The sequence below is a fragment of the Oculina patagonica genome, chromosome 8 (genome assembly GCF_052425735.1).
Source record: "Oculina patagonica isolate OP01 chromosome 8, crgOcupat, whole genome shotgun sequence".
NCBI lineage: Eukaryota > Metazoa > Cnidaria > Anthozoa > Scleractinia > Oculinidae > Oculina > Oculina patagonica.
Window position 1 is genome coordinate 319,035 of NC_135765.1, and position 22,431 is coordinate 341,465.

Below are 22,431 nucleotides of genomic sequence, written 5' to 3' on the forward strand. Positions count from 1 at the left end.
AAAAAACCCCAACTTCAAGTACAAATTTAACCGTTAAAACGGCGGGGCCCGCCCAGGCCCACCGGACTTTTCTTAAAGTTCAACTATCGAACTTAAGTTCTATGCAAAAATAATCTACAGTACTGATCCTTGTTTGTCAAGGAATGAGCAAATGTTCATTAGTGGTTCATGGATGTCGAACGTGTGCGCTAACGAAACCTTTACAATATAGCAAGAGTTCAATCGACTAATTTTGAGAGCAAAATCGCTTCCCTTGATTCAAAACTTGACAGATGACTGGCTTAGGTATTATTCTTCCAGCTCCAAGAAAACTGTCCTTGAAAACGTTAAAGTTTTGCTGGAATCGCACGAAGAAGATGAGACCTTTTTAAAATCCCGCGACAAAATTGTCCGCCATTGCTTCTGCTTCGAAAAATGTCACGTGAAGCCTTTCCAACACCGCCTGGCCATTTTCTTAGAATTGTCTCGGGCATGCGCTGTTGACTCGCCTGTCACATTCCTGACAGGCAATAATGTGGTACAAATCAGATTTAACCAGATCTCGCCTAACCGGCTCGTCTAACCGCGAGATCTGGGAACGTGTTTACAGAAAGTGATACCCTTTTGTAGACCAAAACTCTCTGATTAATATACCGTTATACCAGACTAAACTACCTGAAAACCATGATGGTCTTCCTTTTTCGTTTAAGTTCCTTTTTTTGTGGCATCTTGGCAGTTTATGCTATGGTTTACAATGTACAGTCAACTCTCTCTTAACGGACACCTCTCTAAGACGGACACCTCTGTAAGACGGACACCTGCTGTTGGTCCCATATCCCTGCCGTTTTTCAGTCATTTAACTGTAACTAAACTCCCTACAAGACGGACAGTTGTAGCCGGTCCCGACGGTGTCCGTCTTAAAGAGAGTTGACTGTAAACATCATCGGCGTTTTCTCTTTTCGAGGAACGGCCGCACTTTTATCAGGCTCGGTAAAAAATTAACCAAAGGCAGTGAACCCGTGTGAGGTCATGGGGGCTTACCAGCCCTGAGAAATTTTGGAAATCGTAGCTTTCAAAAATGGGCGCGCCATTTCCTGCATTCTAAGTCATTTTCATGCGATATATATCGTATATTGATTTGCCAATATTTAGCTCAGTTAGATGAGGCAGCAAGAACAACAAGTTTGAACAGCAATGCAAGTTGGTTTAATTTTAATTCCTCTTCGTTAACAGCTTACACCTCTGGGAACCTAGCTAGCTACTACTACTGCCACTGATTTAAATGAAAACCTAACCCTCTTACAAAGCAATTTCACATACATTTTTGGGTTAAATAACTTTTCTTAATAGAAAAAACTTCATAACCCATAAGAAAACTCAAACCCCACACGAAGAAAGCATTCGCAAATCAGGATCATGGGAACGATCCGTCATATTCGCGAGAAACAATCCATGTTAGAGCTCAAATGATAGACAAGAAAAAACTTACTAATAACCCGGAACGCATTTCACAAAGTAAAATCTAATCATATAAACCACAATGATTTTAGCTCGTCAGCACGTCCTCACAACTAAAAGGCAATTAAATTTAAGCTTCGTCTGAGGCTTGACTTGAGGTCTTGAATTGCCATGCACCGCTAAATCCTAAAAAAAGAAACAATCTTATATTGAAGCAGAAGAAAACCAAAGGATAAATAGAACGTAAACTTTCGAAAATAGGTATTGGGTTTATATTTGCATAACATCCATTTTAGATGGACTCTTTTTCGAAGAGAGGCTATTTACGAAGGAGAAGAGGAAAGGAGGGCATGTTTTCCGGTTGATAAAAAATTGTGTTAAAGATGTTTGGGTTTGTATTAAGAAGGGATACTGTGTCTGAAAATTGTTAGGCACATAAAGTAAAATACCACATGGTAAAAAACGATATTTAAGTACAACGAAATGATGTCCCAAGTCGTTCAATGAACAATACAGGTTTCTGAGCATACAACTGCATGGTCCTTTTGCTGACCGATTAACTAAATCAATTAAAGTTAAAATATTTTTGAGGAAAAGTGTTTAACCACAGGTGTACACTGTTCGTGGCCATTTTAGGTGGATGCAACCTCCCGTGTGACAACATTGGAAGTCTACTTATCAATTAAACGAATGCTTTTTATGAATGTTTTAAATGGATGTTTAGATAGAAGATAGAAAACAAGTGGATATCAATCCACAGTGGAGAGTGTGGAATGCAGTTTAGAATATCCAAAAATATGATTAAAGAAAGACGTATCACAGTCATGTGAGCAGTCTCTGAGGCACAATAACAATTCAGAAAACATCATCTCATACACACATGCAGGTTAAAGGTAAAGCATCTGTCTTTCTCCCAAAAATTATCGTTTATTTAATGTTCCCACAAACTTACTTTATGCGATAAACAAAGTTGGTAAGAGCTCCGCCGATTCCATCCTTGCAATTGCTTTCTTCAGCTTTTTCGTATGATTCGTATGCCTTGCCCAATGTACCATCCGTCCAGCACTCGCCGTAGTTTTGCAACGCGAAATACTCAATCTTCATATCACGTGCAACAAAAGCGCATTTCATGATGATAGCTTTAGGATCTGCACCTTTTTGTGGAGCCACAAAAGACGCATATTTATTCTTTAAGAGCTTCTTGGCGCCTTTGTTTTCCTTGTAGCACCCAACAGCACTAAACTGAGGAGGCGCGTCTAAGAGTTGACGAAAAAGAAAATAATTTGTTAATGTCTTAATTTAATATTAATTTGTAATTTTAAATGGTCACGGTCACATCAGCTTAAGCCGATGTTCGAACACAGTTTATAGGCTTGTGCCTCATTTACCTTCTTGTTAAACCGTTTGACTGGATGCTAGAATTTTGTGAGATATAAACAGGAAATACAGCAGATACTTTCTTGTTTGGGTAGCTTGCTTGAACTAAGTGCCTTAACCATAGCACCTGACTTTTACAGACCGTTTTTGAATCAAATATTGGTTCAGAATATGCATAGAGCAAAGAAGATTATTGCTGTAAAGGCGACATGTTTGTTGTTTTAAACCCTTTGCGCGTCCAGATTAAATATATCAATCCAGCTTTTCGTTTATTCCTTAGCCTTGCACTCACGTGTACATTTCCTGTAATGTTTGGGTCATGCGTAATATAGTCTCTGTAGTTCCATTGCCTCCTACGTTTTCTTTGCGGATTGATGACTGATATGACAGAAAAGCGACAGATCGCCATATAAACAACATGCCTTTCGTGTAGTCTCCATAAATCGTATACTAAGAATTAGTTAAGCATTTCTTATCAGAAATCGCAGCTTAAGATTTTAGATACTCTATTTACAATCGTTGCCGGGACAACTTAGTCAAGTACGTTTGTAACAGTTTATTTTATTTCATTGCTATAATTAAACTCCTTACCAAAGGTGTACGCATACATGGCACCCTTAAGTCCGATTCCCTGCTTGCACTTTTTATCTCCCGTCCCTCCTTTCTGGTAGTAACGTTGGCTGGCATCCTTCCCCGAGAGACATAATCCGTTGTTTCCAAGAGTGAAAAGTTTGTATCCCTTGTCAAACGCTAGTTCGGCGCATTTTTTCACTATGTTATCCGCTGCCTTCCAGTTAACCTTTTTCACGAAGTTGCCAAGGACTGTGAGGCCTTTAGAGAACTTAAAGCAGGCGATGCTACTAAACGAAGGGACTGAGAATAAAAACAACGTTTTTATTAATTTAGTGCCAAACTAAAAGTCTAATTCATCTTACGGACAGTTATGTGTACTGGTATGTCAATACAATACATGTACATTATTTATAAGTCCACTACTTTCTTTGTTCGCGTCATCTCATTGACAGACATTAAAATTTGAGAAAACAAATGTTTATTGTTATGTTGTTCTTAGAGCTGGGGTAAGGGCTAGAAAAATTGACCAATTATGAATATTTTAGTACAGAATAAGTGAATACCATAAATTATATATTACAATCCACACCACGGTTTTAGGCTCAAGAAGAACAAAACACATAACGATCACGCAGTTTACCTTGGCAGTTGACTCCACTAAAGTCGCCAGTGCACTTGCAATGGTATTTTGTAATATCCTTGACATCGTTACTGCAAGTTGCTCCATTCAAACATGGTTTGCTATCACACGGAAGTGTTTGAACTGGATGATAAAAAAGGATACATTTGAGGTGTGATATCAATCAATCAATCAATCAATGAATTAAAAATTAAACAATCAAACAAACTTTATTTATAGAGGGTGACACGTAATCATTTAGGAACTAATAAATCTGTTGCCCTTTTAAACATACATGTACTTATAGTTAGAAAAATCTACTATGATCAATAATCTAATTTTAAATCTACCAAAAAATAATTAAAAATTGAAATGTAAGATTAAAATTTAAAAGCCAAGCTAAAAGGTAAATAAGTTATTAAAGGAAGAAATCTCTCCTTTAAGAGATCAAATACGCTCATTAATTTCTATTCTTTGTCAAAACGACATTAAATGCATTTGCAGTTTAGACTGCGAGCAGGTTTACCTTAAGTTTGGGTCACACCCGCTCGCCGCTCGTGCGTGTGATCCAAAGGTGAGCCTGCTCGTAAGCGATTTACTGTTCGTACATGTACAGTTAAATTTAGCACTACGTTCCGCTCCTTACCTTCGCAATTTTTACCACTGAACATTTCTTGACATTCACATGTGTACAGCAGAGGATCATCCTTGTTCACAACACAAAACCCATTGTTTTGGCAAAGATCATTATCACAACCAGTAGGATAGGAATACGAAGGCTGCAGACGATACACGAAGTTTGCCAATTTTTTACCAACTCCATTAACACAATTTTCCGATTTTCCGTACTTGTTGTAGGTCTTGGCGATGTTTTTACTAGTCCAACATTCCACTTCGTTTTGCACAGCAAAATACTCGTACCCCATGTCTCGAGCCAAAGTAGAACAGTACACAACGGCTACTTTGGGGTCCGATTTGCTATAGAAACTGGCATATTTATCTGTCAACAACTTCTCTTTCTTGACTTTTTCCACAAAACAACCTTGGGCAACATATTTTGGTGCTTGCTCTGAAAAAATCATTGCATTTTAAAATGGTTAGCGCCCGGGGCATTAATTCCCTTGTGGTAGCTCAATAGAGGGCGCTTTTTCGGGATGGAGCGCTATTTTGTTTCTCGATAATGCATGAAAAACCACGCAGGCACGATCATGAGTTTGCTAATATACTCATCCAGTGGACCGTAATAATCAGGTACAGAGACCATGAAAGTTATGTAGAACTATTTCGAAATATTTGAACGCTTTTTATTTATTTTTTTATTTATTTTATTTGTTGTTGTTGTTGCTTTTCTTTTTTTGTTTTTTTTTTTAAAGTGAAGTATGTACAGTATGCTGTACGCCTTGATAGGATTCCCTTACTGGGAAGTTGTCTTAGATCGAGAGGGAGCGTGCTATGTTTTTTTTTTAATTTCAAGATTAAACCAAGCAAACATTATTTTTGGCGTTAGTTGACGTAGTAAAGAAGGACTATTACTATACTTACTTTAATACTACATGGCAAAAAATATCTCTGAGGCTGTAACTTGCTAAACATTCGTTCTTATTGACTCACCAAAGGTATACACATCGATTGAAGACTTGCTTCCTATGCCGTTCTTACATTTCTCTGGGCTGGTGCCTGATTTCACGTAGTATTCTTTTCCAGCACGTTCACTCGATAAGCAGTTGCCATTAACGCCAAGAGCAAAATGACTGTAGCCCTTCTGAAATGCCAGCTCACCGCATTCGTAGATATACGTTCTTGCCTTCGCTGGATCAAAATCCTTTTTATGTTCGGCAAGAACGTCCTTTAAACCTGATTTCGGTGGGTTAAAGCAGCCAATTTCCGTAAACGATGGTACTAAAATGAAAATAAAGCAACACGTATTTGTCAATTTTATGTGCCTCTTAGTGCCCCTGGACCGAGCTTTGATAAAACTTATTTGCCTTAGCTTGTTGTTGAAATAAAGTTTAGAATTTATGACTATATCTATACCATCAACATTGTTTTTATTTGTGTTTACCGTAGAAATCAAGGAGTATAATTCCTTGAGTGATTCCATGAGCGACAGGACAGGACAGAGAAGCGTTAATTGTCCACTTAAATTGCCAGTTAACATTTCTTGCCATCATATATAGGCCGTGGTTCGATTTACCCTTAGTTTAGTTTGGTATTTTATGTTATTCTGGTGGACGGTATTATGATTATGAATATATAAAAAAGGAAAATTTTACCCAGGCTAAAATTGAACCATAACAAATACATGCATTTTTGTCTTCTAACATTATATATTGTAAGGAAGTTTTACAGATTGAAAGCTACAATAAGGAAACATATGCTGTGAATAAATAATAGAATATATAGATTTAGCCAAGCCTAAAAGCGGAGCTCCACACTTATTTTCTTGTTCTTACAATTTTGTGAAAATACTCTCATTGAAAATACTGTTAAACCTATACTACTCAAGAAAAATCCATAGCCCAAATAAAACATCAACTCCAATCGAAAAAAAATCACGCTTACGAAATCCTATCATTACCCTGGACAAAAGAATTAAGATTTGAGCCCGCGACTCAATGGAAAACTATTACCTGGTCAGCGGTCAGCTTCAAACCATGAGCCCGCGAATGGTCATGTGATACTGGTCAGCGGAAACCTTTTTTGACAGCTGTCAATTGACCATATCATGGATGACCAATATCAAAGATACAAGCCGACGTTAACCTCGACGTTCCTTGGGATATGATAAGATGACATTCTCTTCCCCCCGGTCGGGTTTCCTGGTGACTTCCGTCCCCCTCCCCGAGAGTCTGTAGGCGCGGGCGGGCAGGCGGGTGGGCGGGTGGGCGTACGCTCACTCGATAACCGAATTTTTTTGGCTTCATGGGTTTACCAAATTTCCTTACCGATGGTGCTCCGCTTCACGCGCCGGATCTCCGCCATTATGATGATGTTGATGATGATGGATGATGATGTTGTTGTTGTGATGATGATGATGATGAGGGGGTGATGATGATTATGATGATGATTGATGATAACAACGACGATGATTACTTCATGATAAATGGGTAATCTAATGTAAATATCTCTACAATGTAGTAAAACGTGTCAACGCCCAATCCTGTCACGCCACACCTAGTTTGATTTAAAGATCAAATTAAGGTTTTAATTCAGTGTCCTCTTTATTACCTTGGCAATTCTTTCCAAAGTAACCGTCCGGACAATCGCAGTGGTACAAAGATATATCAGTTTCATCATTTCTACAGGTTGCGCCATTAAGACAGGGTTTTGCATCGCAGGGAAATATTTGAACTGTGAATAAAGTAAAGAAATGCTAATAAGTCAGCGTTTGCTACAAGCTACTTTCTGTATACAAGAATTTTATAATGTATATTTCATTCCGCGTTTAACTTTTAGTATATTTCCTGACAAAAATTCGGATATAGCTGGTAACGATGTCTTTCAGTCTTAGAGATTACGGGACGAGTAATAGATGCATATGCTTATAAGTACCGTGGACACCTATCTCCGGCTTCCATAGCTCAAATAGTGTCCTAAGTGTCTTGACCAAGAAGACAACACGAGGACTGTCGTGAAGCTGCAAACTTCGAGTAATCTTTTAATATTTAAACTTAGTTTTCATTGACGACACTAAGTCACCATGGCCGAAGGAGTTTATTACATGTGTACCTTGTACATGTTGCTGGCTTGCAACCACGTAACAAGGCGGCCATGTATAGGTGGACAAAACAAAAAATGTTTTTGTATAATTTGGATGATAAAAGAGTTAAGTTCCAAGCGGAGGGAACGCTTTGTTCTTGTCCACCAGCATGGCCGACATGACGTCAGTTACAAACCAGCAATAGTTATATATACCAGATTACAATACTAACCTTCGCAGTTGGTCCCGTTAAACCAGTCTCCACAGCGACACTCGTATAAATCAGGATTCTTGGGATCACTGTGACAATATCCATCATTGAGACAAGGATCACTGTCACAGGCAGTAAGTTGCACTGTTGGAGAAATAACCCGATAATTTCAATAATCATAGTACACTACAAAAAGTAAATTAAGTTATTAAAGTCACGTCCCAAGAAAAAATGTAGAAATAAATTAAAAGTTAAAATAATTGCTTACAAGAATAAAAAAAGATTGGAACCTCTAAAGAATAAAAACCGAACTTCGATCTCCACCATAAAGTTTAAGATGGAATGCATCAGGAAAAGCTTAATATGTAAGTAATTATCTGTGACCCAACAACAATTTCATATCAGAGCCTAAGAAAATGAATTTCAAAGTTCACAAGAATACATGTAAACTATCGGTAGAATTTAAGTGGAACTTCGAAATCTGTTTTCGATGTTTGATGTTGTTAGAAAGGATTTCTTTTGATAAGATATTTAAAAAAGTTTTTCAGAAGTTTCCATAATATACATAATTTAAGCAAATGAAATATCTCGGTAATGTACTCAACTTAAGTTGAGAAAAAAAAAAAAACCGGGGGAGAAAAAAAAAAAAAAAAATATAAGAGACATAATGTTGTCCAATTAATATCGAAGTCCTAGCGGATTTCGTCTTAATCATTTTTTGCCTTGAAGATAATTATTTTTAACAAAAGCGGACATTATGGAGAAACAAGAATTTTCTAAGCTATCAGCCATTATTACCTTCACAGTATTTCCCAGTGAACCACTTTTTACAATCACAATGATACTCTGACATTTCTTTGGCGTCATTGGTACAGTTGGCTCCATTTTTGCAAGGTTTTAAATCGCAGGGGAAAATTTGTTCTGTATGAAGAAAAAACTATATGAATAACTAATGAAGATGAAGTATTCAACATGACACGAGCACGGGACAAAGAAAAATTCTGAGTCCCCGACGGGAACGAACCCATGGCCTCCCAGATACCGGTTGGGCGCTCTAACCAACTGAGCTACGAGAGACTCGTTGTGAGCTGGGCTATTTTACTAGGTTGATAAGTGACACGCGTCCTGCATACTGCTAGGATCAGTCAGTCAACTCCTGAAAGACTCTTAACTGCAAGAAACAGCTCGTCTTGAAATAAATTGGCTTTTGTTGTTTTTGTTATTCGAACCAAGTGACCTTTTATTTAATGCAAAACCTTAAAAATAATGAAAAAGCCTCTGTTTGGATCCCAACCTAAATAAGCTTAAAGTTTCTTGCAGCGTATGCTAGCACTATATTAACGATCGTGGACTATTGGACAGACTATTTTATGAGAGTGGCGTGGTCTTCTGGGGCAAAGCTAAGGAAGAGCTCCTGTTTCCATGGCGATGTTTTCAGAGACGAGACGTCCACAGTTATTTAGTGTCAAGACCAACATTACCATCATTTCGTGTGATGTTTTTTACAGTTAGAAATGAGTGTTCTTTGAGTACTGTGTACCTGCTTTTTAGCATGGGTGTCATGTGGTAGCAAGCTAATGATTTATAGGGCGCGAGTTAGACTTCAGCTCTTTTACTCGAGAGCCTGCCACGCAGGCTTAGTCAGCAGTGTAATCCAAAATGAACATGAAAGACCTTGAATTGGACAATGCTATCGACTTCTTTGTGGTTCAGCTTAAATTGTATCTACATGTGTTACTCTTGTTAAACATACTTTCACAGTTTGTTCCTTCAAACCAGTCATCACAGTAGCATTTGTATGAAGAAGGGTCGCTTTTTTTACTAAGGCAATATCCTCGGTCATTACACGGGTTTTCGTCGCACTTTGTCATCTTAACTATGAAATAAACGCAAAAGTTGATTTTTAGATATAGATAGCAAATCTATATAAACACCACCTTTTTTCTACGCAAAAATGTATTTCCCGAACTCAACTTACTTTCACAAAGTCTCCCTGTCAGCCACGGTGCACAGAGACAGTTAAAATTTGCCGGATCATTGGGATCGTTAATACACGTGGCATGGTTATGACATGGTTTTCTGTTGCATGGAAGGATTTTGTCTGAAAGCAAATGCAACAAGACCATGTTTAAACTGTTTGGACACACTTTAAGACAGTTTTATCTTACTTGATTTAAATGTCTCATCGTAAGCTCGTAGGAATCATAAATTTAAACTCACAGCAAGGATTGCCGCAAGAACTATTTTAAATTTTCATTTTCATTTAAAAAAAGACAGACTCAAATGCCGTACTAGCGAAAGCTATGCCTGGGCCAAGCTTAGATGCTTTCAGAACTGCTAGCGCTGATTTTTTAGTATTTTTTTTTTTGGTAAATTATGTAAAATTATTTACTTTTCATTAGTTAATTAGTTCATTGTAACTAGACCGATACTTCCCCCTTTGGGTAGTAAGGCGCAATAAAGAGATACTGTTGCCGCTAATCAATCATTCAATCGTCTCCTTTATATTTTTTCTTTTCTTTTTTATATAGTGTACATGTTGAAGTGTCAACTATAAAACAACTGTGTTTCAGAGTGAGTAATAAATGCTTTTTATATTAAACATGTATTTGTGTTCTTTTTTTGTCGTCGTCGCCGTTGTTGTATGTTGCTTATTTAAAATTAATTAATATTCATTTCCACTTACGTCCACAGTGTTTACCCTTGTACCATTCAGGACACGTGCACACATATCCATGCGACGAACTTGAATCAAGTTGGCATGTTGCCCCGTTGTGGCAGGGACTCTTTTCACAAGGGTCAACCTCCACTGTAAGAACAGAAAGGACTGTATGGCTAAAATACCAGTTCTAGCTGTTACCTGAAAGCACCTGTTTATCAAACCATCGATGTGCATTCACATGTTTTCCCCTTGTAAAGTAAGCCTGTTTAAGGGACCAGCTGTGGAAAGGCATTGTCATTAACGCACTATAGCCAAGTTTTTGGTCACAACAATTGACCTGAAAAGAGCGTTATCTTTCCAATCCCATATGTCTGAATTAACCTAAGTTACAGGTGACTTTTTGCGTAGCGTTAGGTTTTTGGGGGTGTGGAGATAACCTGTGAGCACAGTTTTCACTTACACAGTCCGAGGAATAAGGTTGAATCTCGGCAAATCTTTGTTGAACACTCAAAGTATTTCCAAGTTATTTCATTCAATCAAAAACTAGCTAGCGCGAGCGATCACGAGTACTCCGAAAGCCATCGCGCGTACAAATACGTAATGTTGTTTAGCAACTCCCGGGGCGAAAACTATGGGCTCAGTCATTTCTCAGATGAGTGATGTCGCCATCAATTGGCACTTGCATTTGTATCCCCGACTGTATTAATGTAGCACCGTTGTGACCACGGCATAATCAGAAAGTTTCAGTGTCTCATGGGACATCTCTTGACAGTTTCAACTGCCGGTCTATGTCCTGTTCAAGTGTAAACAGAAAATTATCTGAAACTTATCATACTCGGTGATGAGGAGAAAACTGCATTGAATACCTTCGCAATTCCGGCCTTTGAATCCCTTTAAACAATCACACTTGTAGCTACTGGGCGGCTGCTCAACACAGATTGCGTCATTTTCACAAGGACTTGTTGGGTAGCATTGGTAATTACCAACTGAAAAAAAATAAATCAGTCTTAATTAACGTATCGCTCAAAGTTAAGTGCATGGAGGAGCTTTGAATATAAAAATTTGGTTTAGTATGTCAATTTCTCTTAAATTAATTCACAGTATACTAATGAAACTCGTAGGTATTATTAACACTTCAACTTTTAGGGTTTTGATGGTGATAACTTGTTGCCTAACAGAGTCCATAAATAGTTGTCAGTAACATGATTGTAGTGTAGGTTGTGAAAATTAGATTTTACCAAAAAAAAGTGGCTGAGTAGGTTTAGCACCTTTAAGACAAGATCTTGTATCATCACATTCTTGTTTGTCTGCAGGCTTATCTAGCAAGGCACATTGTTCATGTGATACATTACTAGGTCTTCCATCTTCATCAATCAAAATGCAATTAACTTCACGCTGTCGAACGCCAGGACCACAAGGAGTGGAGCACTGCAAAAGAGAAACACAAATGTTCTACTTCATTTTTTGTACGCGAAACGAAATCACAACTGATTTTCTTCGTTTTGCAACTTGAGAAAAATTCTTACCGCTGACCACTTTGATCCAATTTTCCAGTCCGCCTTGCAAAGAATCTTGTTGCAGGTTCTACTGAGCTGGCTACCATCCGGGAGCTTACTTGAATCACACTTAGAGGAAGATATTTCCTGATAACGGTGAAAACTAACTCTTTGGTGACACCTCATTTTGCGTGTCTGTACACCAGTACCACAAGTTTTGGAACACGGCGTCCAGTCGGATACCTGCCATCTAAATTGTCAACAGAATGATTTGTCAACACATACACTATTTAAACCCATGCAGAGAAAAATTGGAAATGACTTTTTCATCGAAAATCGTACATTGATTGTCAATAAAACAATGATTATTGAAAATAATATGAGAATGATAAATCCTTCTTCTGTCATATAAAGTATTGCCAACAGATTAAGAAATAAATTCTTACTCTGGGGGGCATGGCTGCTGGTTACACTCCTGCTCATCAGTCGGCCTTTGGCTTTTATCACAAGCGTAATCACTGGCAGCTGATCCGTCTTCAATCACAACGCAGCGAACCTCTCGTCTTTGAACACCTAACAAAGACACGGAAGTTGAGAAAAATCAAATGAACTGCTATGGTTTTTCTGAATTGTGCCAGATACTTGAACACACAAATTCTTTTCAACAGTCATTCGGCACCGGATTGTTACGAGATTAAAATTTGTCAACTTGTTAACTATGTGAGCTAACTTACATTTATTGTCGCGTACATTTATTAACTCTAAGCATTTAAAATGAATGTTGGGTATAGCCTTTCCAAAGGTATTATTAATGCTTAAGAATTATAAAGGCAAATAATCCTTACTCTTTGTTAATATGATAAAACGCAATATACAGTATGTTATCGTCGCATAAGAGTAGCAAAATCATCAAACGGGACCTCCAAACATCGCACATTTATTATCATTTACAACTACGAGTTTGACTAGGAAAAAAAAGAAAGAACAGCAACAAAATAAATACTAACAACAAACCTAGCGGAATATAAAACAAAGAAACAAAAGAACATAAACTTACAGAATTTTTCTCGAATGAATCGCCAGCAAGATAGCCTAAGGTCTGATATCGATTTTATAGTAACGAGCGTTGCCAACAACTGCTAACGGTTTTTTAAAAAATATATATCAAATTATGCGCACAGACTCTGTCCCAGTGGGGCGCAGGAAACCTAAATTTACATGAAATAAAGTTCTAGTGTAAATAACTGCGTGAATGTTTCAATATAATTTCAGTCGCGCGAAAGCAACTTGAAAAGTTTAGCCATCCGTGGCCAAAGACGCTTGTTTCAGTGCTCTTCTATAGCAATTGTTAATAAAAGTACACCATTAGTTTTAGTTTTTAGTTGTATATTTGTTTAGCTTTAACAGGTTTCTAATCAATGCTGGAATAGTTTGATTATTTAATTAATTTATTTTTGATGGACCTCCATGAAACACTTTTAGTGAGTCGAGCCTCCTTCATAGAGATCATAGTTACTATTCTAGTTTCCTACGACAAAACTATATTGTTCGGCTGTTCAAAAATCTGTAAAAACCCGTGACAAAGCCCCTCTAATGTCCAGTTACCATTACTACCATTCGCGTCCATCCTTATAGCGTGACGAATTTAACGCGTAGTTTTACTTTTAAAACCTCAACGGTTTTGTCTGTTGACGTGTTACTTTTGACCAATGAAGCGTTTGCGGTCAGGTCGCGAAATTGACAAGGTTTTGGCGCCATACGATCATGTTTTCTTCACGAGCTATCAAATTTTAAAGATTTGCCCGCTTACTTCGATAAAAGTCTGCTCGGAAAATATTATTGCAATGGAGAGGAGAAAAGTGGACAAGTTTGAGCAAGATTTTCAATGCTTGATTCATTTATCCGAAGTGACACGTAACTACACGCTAAATTCGTCACGCTTCATGGATGAACGCAAATGGTAGTAACTCAGATGTGCTGGTAACTTACCCCTTGCACACGTGGCCGAACACGCTGACCAGTTACCGGCGACAATCCATTTATAGCTAAGATGAGGTCTATTTTTACGGTTGACATGATACATCATGTCGTATTCAATACCAGCATTCTCTCCACTTACTGCTATGAACTAATAAATAAAGAGAAAAATGAGATTCGAGCACGAACATTTCCATATTGGTGATGTTCTCGATATTTTCGTGTAGTATCAATCTAATTTAACAATTTGGAGTCTTTCTGAAAAACACCCACTCAAATTCGCGTCAAAAAATAATTTCGCCTGAAACTCTGACAAACTGACAGGAATATGTACGCAAATGTTTTGAATAAAACTCGAACATATTTCACAAACGTGAAGACAGTTAAGAAGACCAACCTATTTTCTCAGACGGGCGCATACATGATAATTTTTTTTGCAAAGCAAGCTACTTAATATTTGGAATTTAATAGTAGAAAAAGGCTTGTAAACAAGACAAGAACTTAAACCTGTTGCTTTTGCCACTGAACTGGCAAAAAACGCTTTTAAGTTATTACAACAACAACTATGCAACAATTTTACGCTAAGACATATCATTTTGTAAACTAGTCTATCAAACCTTGTTAAGTTGACGTCGAATCAAAATAAAAGGATTCTCACCATGATTTTAAGTTTTGCAGTAGTGGGACCGGTTATAACCAGTTTGTCAGCGTATCGCTTCTGCTTGTTTGTGTAGGCAATGTTCGCTCCGGCATAGCTCAGTTTGACATTTTTAGCTGTATCATCTGGATCGATCAAGTAGTTACCTTTCTTAGACTTTATACCTGTAATACAATGGTATTTTTTAAATCGCATGTTTGGAAGTGGAAGTTTTCAGTAATCTAAAACAAAACCTATTATGAAAAACAATGAATTAAACAATGTTCGGGTGAGCCTTATTTATATCTTGAAAAAAATCAATTACGATTTTCACTACAAACGCAAACAGCACAGAGGACAGCTTCTGTTTCATTTTAGACAGTGTTTTCTAGTCAAGTGATAGGAGGCCGGGAAAAGCCACTTCATGAATTGCCGGATCATTTACACGAGCTGACTTTCCCCGAAGGTTAATTATTGGTATTATATTGTGATTACACAAAGTGTAAGGATTGATACAAATTACTTTATTATAACCTGTAGTACTGGACGTTGTCACATGATAAGTAGGTTAACAAAACTGAAGTACAAAACCCTCTACATTAAGGAACACCGGATGAAAGGTAAAGGTGCTGTTATTATAAAACTGGAAATAATGTTAAACGATAATAATTCTTCTTACGCTTATACTGTCGCTAAATATTGCCATTAGGCTGAAAAAAAAAATATAAAAAAATAAGTTGCAAAGTTACACCGAAACGTTAAGTCTTTTATAGTCATTAGGTGTTACTATTTATGGGTCCAAGGTTATACGTTTCACAAGTATAGTGCTTCTGTAACTACAAGTTTTACAATAAAATCCCCCCTGACGCACAGCCAGTAACTAAAAGAATGCCGACCCAGGCCTTAGTCAACTCTGGCAATACCAAAGCTATTTATTTACCTATTTTGTTATAAGTGGCAGACTTTTCGATAAACGTGGCTGACATTGTTCCAGGGGGAAGCTCGACAATCAGATCTGCATTCTCTTTTCCTTCAAAGCGATAGATAATTAATTTTAGTCGTATTTTAATCACAACTTTAATCAGATATCTAATAGTCTAATTTTAGAGTGCTGGAGACATGACGCCGTCATTTTTGTGATACTCAAGGTCCCCCCCCCCCCCCCAAAAAAAAAAAATATATATATATATATATACGCCAATGGTTTCGAGTATTGCAAATAGCTTCTCAACTGCAATTGTGTTAAGACCTTTCAAAATGAAAATTACATTACCAATTTGGTCCCATTGTTTAATGTACACATCCTTCACGTGTTTGCACGTGTTTCCATTCCCGTCACACTTTCCACATCGATCAATTCTTTCAGTTGACCCTAAAACTTGATGGCAACCAGCAGCCTAAAAAAAATGGCGGTTACATTGAGCATGCAACAGAACAGCTGAATCATTTCCGTTTAGTAACAATCGCCCCTGTGTTAGATTCGTTCAATAGCCAATTGCTGGTTTTCACTGTCACGCAATCAAAAAATAAATTCAAAACCATTCAACTACAAAAGCTATGAATTCCAAATATTATAGACGATAAATAGATAAACAATTTCTCCAAGTTTCAGGTCTGTGCGGTGTACCGTTCGCGAGTATTTGCCGAACCTTTCCACGCAAATTTATAAAGCTTAGTATGGAGATGCCATAACTGTGTCCTTCCGAGGGACACAAATATGGCCGCCGTGATGTCAGAGAAACCATCTGGAACTCAATTCTGTTTACAACAGGGGCAATCTTTGGCTCATGAGCTAGTACAGTTTCACATAAACACCACTTATTATATCTGAAATGTTCAATCTGCTGAAAATGGAAAGGAAAGGCCTTTTTTCAAACAAAACAGCTTTGTCACGGCACTCAGCTTGATGTCACATACGACGGAGAACTCAAATATTCAAAATGCTCTGTTTAAAAAACGAATGACACTATGGATCTGGAAATTTGCAAAAAAGATATATTTTTAGTTTATCTTACGTCTAATGACAACGAAAATTTAGTAGGCCTAGTGAATTTTGATTTCAGAATTTTATGACGTAACATGAAAACCAAGAATACATTCTTCATTCTTCTTCTTAACTGCTACAGGTGGTTGTATTATCCCACACCAAAAACACAAAATATACAACAACATTTACCTTGCAAACTCCTTTAATGCAGACGTCGAAAACAGAAGGATCTTTGCTGCATCTGGTACCGTCTAAAACAGTTCCTTGACTCGATGCCGTGTTACCCAGTTTACAAAACAAATCACATGGATCTGTGCATTGAAAATAAAATCTGTTACGGCATCAAATTTTGAAATTACAAATTGTTGGCACGCTCAAACTTCGAAACGTAACATGCCGTGACCTGGCCTTGCCTGGCGTAACATCACATGACATGAATAGACATGACATGAACTATCCTGACCTGGCCTGGCATGGCCTGACCTGAGCGGATCTGTCATGACATGGCTTGACATGACCTTGCGAAACATAACAAGGCTTGATAAATGACATGTTCATGCGAATGCGAAAGAAAAGGACCCAAAATAACTAGTACACAAGGTTATAGTGCAATATTTGTCTTACTTCTACTGTGCGCAAACGTGGGAAAATATGACCGAGAGTCTCTGATGGTATTTTCTATTTATGGAATAGCGACAGAGTTTTGTTCCCGACAACACTTACGCCCATAAAAATATGCAGTAGCTCCAACTCCTCTTTTCTTCACGCATTGCTCATCACGGAAACTAGTTACTGTTGCTCCAGGGCATTCCTAAAACCAAAAAAAATAATTCAAACTGCTGTATGATTTGCTGGGTTGGTTTGTACGAAACCACAAGAGAATATAATCTTTTGCAAAATGCCCCCTACTGTCGCCCGGAGAAAAATCCCTGGAACAAGGACGAGAACCAACAACAAACTCATCCCACATATGACGCCAGAGGTCCATGAATGGAACTCGGGCAACATTAGTGGGAGGCGAGCGCTCTCATCATTGCGCCATCCCTGCTTTAAAACAGATCGGCAACTAACATGCCAATGTTTTCGATTTTAGACTCAGCAAATACTTGCTGATCGCGTGATCACAAAAACAAACGCTAAAAGCTTTTACTTTCGAAATAAAAGGGATCTAAATATACTTAAATGAGGATTTAAAAACTAAGGAGCAATACCCAATTATTTTAAATCACGATAATACAGCAAGCATCCTACTTACCCGGGTGTTACAAATTCTCCAAAGTCCAATTGTTTTTCCCCGGCATGGCTTTCCCCCATTAGATGGTCTTTGTGGTTGAAAGTTGATAGAAAAAAATCACAAGGCTAAACATTTCTTCATAATGGACTCGCATACTCATTCATAAGGGACTCAGATTTTTTCTTTGTCCCACGCTCGCGTAACATTTTACTTTATCAGTGAACTTTTTGTTTTGACACATTATTGCTGGGCTTGCAATTTTTGTTTCGATTCCAAAAAATAACTCAAAACAAGTCTTTGTTTTGCAATGTTCAGCACGCTCCGGGCAAATTGTACGACTTGAACTCGCTCCGAACCAAACGCTTGAATGACACAAAAATAAATAATTCACACAAAACAGAACGCAGAGTCTGATTTATAAATATTTTTATAATAGGTTAATTCGAATAATTATTTATAGTTATATAATGGATTCAAAGGGGACTAAGATTTTTTTCTTTGTCCCACGCTCGCGTAACATTTCACTTTATCAATGAACTCTATTTGTTTTGACACATTCTTGCTGGGCTTGCAATTTTTGTTTCGATTTCAAAAAATAAACTCAAAACAAAAAGAATAATATTCAGAAAACAAGTCTTTATTTTGCAATGTTCAGCACGCTCCGGGTAAATTGTACGACTTTAACTCGCTCAGAGCCAAACGCTTGAATGACACAAAAATAAATAATTCACACAAAACAGAGCGCAGAGTCAGATTCGTAAATATTTTTAAAATAGGTGAATTCTTTATAGCTACAGGCGAGCGATTGCTAGTAAACATCAAAACTTGCGTGACCAAGGAGTCGCCTGGGCCCCGTGGGTAATGGTTTCATTTATAAATTATAAATAGCTTGGATATGTCAAAACAGTTTTAGGTTTCGTAATGCAAACATTCAGCGCTCGCTAAGAGGAAAACGCTCAAATGACACAAACACACATTTCTTACTAAACAGAGAGCAGAGTGTAATATTCCAAACGGGCGACACGCAAACAAACATCAAAATTTGCGTGAAAGTGATTAAGAGTCGGCTGGGCCGCGTGCGTCAGAACCGATTAACCGACAAAAAATAATGAACCGTGCCTATGCGCAGGCCGCCCGGTTTAATATCGATTGACACTGAATTAAAGCGAAAAAGAAATCTTAATATATTATAAGCCAAGGATGTACACTCACGGTGGGTTTGTGCATGTTCTTGTGCGGTGTTGTACTCCTCCACCACATGTTCTTGTACAGGATGTAAAGTCTGACCACTCGCTCCACCAACCATTTATTTGAGGACGTCCGTTGTCAACACATTCTCCTTTAATGCACCACTGCAAGAGTTCGAACGCAACATGCTTTAATTGCTTCAATGTTTTGCTATAGTAGGGTTAGCTTTTCATTTTGATTTTTCATTTGTTATTGGGGTGATTAAAGGGTTAAAATGAGAACTGGGATTTGGCCAAGTTATCACTGAGTAAATAGAATTTGGTCACTGGGACTGGAAATCACAACAAAAAATAATAGAACTGGGAATGGGATTTGGAGAAAATTGGGAAAACGATAGGCTGTACTGAAATGGAATTTTGGAAAAATTCAGGCTGGGAATGGAATTTATTCCCCCTTCTTCCTCTTTCAGGACACTCTTTTATTTGTTTTTAATATCGACTGTTAAAGCTTTTACAAAAAAAGTTCAGCTTACGTTTCTGCTTCCACAAGGAGTTCCATCTACGGCAGGAGCATTTCGACTTACGCACGAGGATCCACTGGAAGTACACCACAGACGACCACAATCATGCTTAAAGAAAAAACTGAGGGTAAGAGTGACGGTTCAACCAGGACATCCTTTTAACGAGAAATTAGCTGATGTTGCTGCTGCTGCTGCCTATGATGATGATGATGATGATGTTGATGATGATGATGATGATGATGATGATGATGATGATGATGATGATGATGATGATGATGATGGTGGTGGTGGTGGTGATGGTGGTGGTGGTGATGATGATGATGATGATGATGATGATGATGATGATGATGATGATGATGATGATGATGATGATGATGGTGGTGGTGGTGGTGGTGGTGATGATGATGATGATGATGATGATGATGATGATGATGATGATGATGATGATTATATGGATTGTGGATTTTGCGCCTTTGTTTGTGGACTTGACGACTAAAAAATGTGGACTTAACAACCTTCTGTTGACTAAGCGACTTGGCCAAGTTGACTTAACGACCCTTTTGTGGACTGAGCGACTCAGCCAAGTTGACTTAACGACCCTTATGTGGACTGAGCGACTTTTTGTGTGGGCTAAACGACTTTTGTGTGGGCTTCACGACTTGCGGATTTGGAGACCAAACTATTCCCTGCGTTTGCTCTAGATTTGTCCTTTGTGATGTTAAGACAACTAAGAAAGTGATTTTGAAGCATTTAGTTTTAGCGTACAGATCCCGTGTCAAATCCTGAATAGTTTTCATGTTTGAACTCTGTCAACCTTTCTTTGCAGTTGCAGCTCTCTATCGATGAATTATTCAAGACAAAGTTTGATGCAATACTTTTAGATAAAAGTTGTATATATAGAAATAAACTCGGCATAGTATTTTTTTTGTTTTTATTTCATAACAACAATATCTAGGGAAAAAAACATTTCAAAACAAGGCTAATATGTAGAGTTAATGATAATGCCTGTTACTTGTTCAGATTTGTTTGAGCAACAGAATTAACTGAACGTAGCCTTTTTATCATCAGGAAAAGCGTTCCTGGAAAAATAGCCTAATATGGCCTTAACAAACGTGGCCGCACGTAACTGTAATATTAACACGATATATCAAGTAATTGACTGATCTACAATAATGCAAACTTAACCTTTTGGTTCAACTGCTTCCCAGAGTTCCATGTGGCGACAACTACTTCCCTGCCTAAATAAGTGTCAAACTAACTGGTATTAGTTACTTTCCGGTTCTGTTCTTTTCACAATTTTTTCTACGGACAATTTACTTAGTACTAATGTTACTTTACAAAATCAGTACCTTGAGAATTTAGAAACAAAATTCATCTTTAACTTATTTTTCTATCGCATAGAAATCCTAAAAAAAAGCATCGAATACACTAGTCAAGAAAGAAATGAACAGGTCCTTAAGAACGTCAAAGTGGCCTCAATGTCAAACACCTCACGGTTTCCGCGCCACCGCAACTAACTATAATATCAACGTATCAAGTGATTATTCAACAATAAATAAAAATAAATGTCTTTGTTCGAATGTTTCTCAATGCTTGATGATTACTGTCTCCATTGCCTGATGTTTGTCAAACGTAGACCTCTAATTTTATCGGTCACTTTTTGCTTGGTGTATTTTTCATAAATGTGTCCGTGGCCATTCTCTTTCAATCGCTGTACCACAACCTTTTGCTCTATCTTCTCACCCCTCTGAATCATGTCCTTGAAAAGTTCTTTGAACAAGGTGACCTCTTCCTCTTCAAAAACTCTTGTTTTACTTTGATTTGTAGACGGACCTATTATTGAGTTGCCATCGCTATCCTGAACAGCATCATCACTTCTCTGCTTGTCTTCCAGACATTCACCATCAGTTTTCTTGTACCGATATAATCCTCTTATTTTATCAAACAGTCTTTTGTTTTCGGAATTTTTGAGCAGTGGATGGGTCTCCTTAAGTGCCAATACTTCTCGCATAGTAATTGACTGGCGGCTTATCTGGTCTGCAAAAACTTTCTGGACTGCTTTTTCTTCTTCTTCTGTCCAGCTCTGCCGTGCAAGTGGCGCAGGTGTTAGGTCTTGCTCATCAATAGACTCAGGATCACCTTTTCTTTCATGTGATGATACAGCAGGAGACGAACTGCCATGCATAATGGTAGTTAACTGCCTGGCTGCAAAGGCAGAGTTGGTACGCTTCTGAAGTAGATGATAATGCTTGTCTGCCGTACGCTCACTGTGTGCCATGTGAGCGGCAACACTCCCCTTGACCTCTTTATTGTGGTTACGAACGGCAGTTGTGCAGGACTTCCTCATAAGAGTCCCAGATATGCGTGTGTCGTTCCCAATCATACCAGACTTTCTCCATGCACTGGTTAATGCTGGTGAAAGATCACTGCTTGACATCTTCCCTCCTTTCCAATTTAAAAACAGAGCATCGCTTTCTTCGCCTGCGTCAACTTGATTTCTTGCACATTTCACATAAATGTCCACCCATGCTTTTAGACTTTCGTCAAAACAAAGGTTGGCTTGACCATGGTGTGAAAAGGTCTTGTGATCTTTGACTGCAACCATATAGGTGCCATCTACACGGGTCATTTTCTCATACTCTGCAAGGGTACTGTTTGTTAAAACACCACTTCTGTGCCCATTCTGGCTTAAGATGTGAATAAACAGAAAGTTTCTTAAATCACAGTACTCCTGTTGGCCCAGTGCTGGGGGCTTCTCCCTGTTGTCAATCAACTGACCTAACGTTTTTACTTGACTCCTTGCAAACTCTGTT

At 38.0% G+C, this 22,431-nt stretch overlaps 1 protein-coding gene across 1 annotated transcript in view; it reads right to left on the reverse strand.

Moving 5' to 3' along the window:
- Positions 1-1,337: 1,337 nt before the first annotated feature.
- Positions 1,338-22,431, reverse strand: part of LOC144663324 (A disintegrin and metalloproteinase with thrombospondin motifs 6-like) — a 37,600-nt gene continuing 16,506 nt past the window's right edge. The window contains exons 13-37 of the mRNA XM_078524220.1: positions 19,631-19,726; positions 19,123-19,262; positions 17,932-17,998; positions 17,400-17,487; positions 16,866-16,987; positions 15,963-16,086; positions 15,630-15,719; positions 14,711-14,874; positions 14,065-14,203; positions 12,522-12,648; positions 12,106-12,325; positions 11,848-12,007; positions 11,446-11,565; positions 10,604-10,726; positions 9,896-10,018; positions 9,671-9,793; positions 8,716-8,838; positions 7,939-8,061; positions 7,235-7,357; positions 5,618-5,905; positions 4,653-5,075; positions 4,028-4,150; positions 3,406-3,687; positions 2,390-2,693; positions 1,338-1,623 (exon numbers count right to left, since the gene is read on the reverse strand). Of these exons, the coding sequence (XP_078380346.1) occupies positions 1,617-1,623; positions 2,390-2,693; positions 3,406-3,687; positions 4,028-4,150; positions 4,653-5,075; positions 5,618-5,905; positions 7,235-7,357; positions 7,939-8,061; positions 8,716-8,838; positions 9,671-9,793; positions 9,896-10,018; positions 10,604-10,726; positions 11,446-11,565; positions 11,848-12,007; positions 12,106-12,325; positions 12,522-12,648; positions 14,065-14,203; positions 14,711-14,874; positions 15,630-15,719; positions 15,963-16,086; positions 16,866-16,987; positions 17,400-17,487; positions 17,932-17,998; positions 19,123-19,262; positions 19,631-19,726 (3,822 nt within the window). The 3' untranslated portion in view covers positions 1,338-1,616. The remainder of the gene's footprint in view (positions 1,624-2,389; positions 2,694-3,405; positions 3,688-4,027; positions 4,151-4,652; positions 5,076-5,617; positions 5,906-7,234; positions 7,358-7,938; positions 8,062-8,715; positions 8,839-9,670; positions 9,794-9,895; positions 10,019-10,603; positions 10,727-11,445; positions 11,566-11,847; positions 12,008-12,105; positions 12,326-12,521; positions 12,649-14,064; positions 14,204-14,710; positions 14,875-15,629; positions 15,720-15,962; positions 16,087-16,865; positions 16,988-17,399; positions 17,488-17,931; positions 17,999-19,122; positions 19,263-19,630; positions 19,727-22,431) is intronic.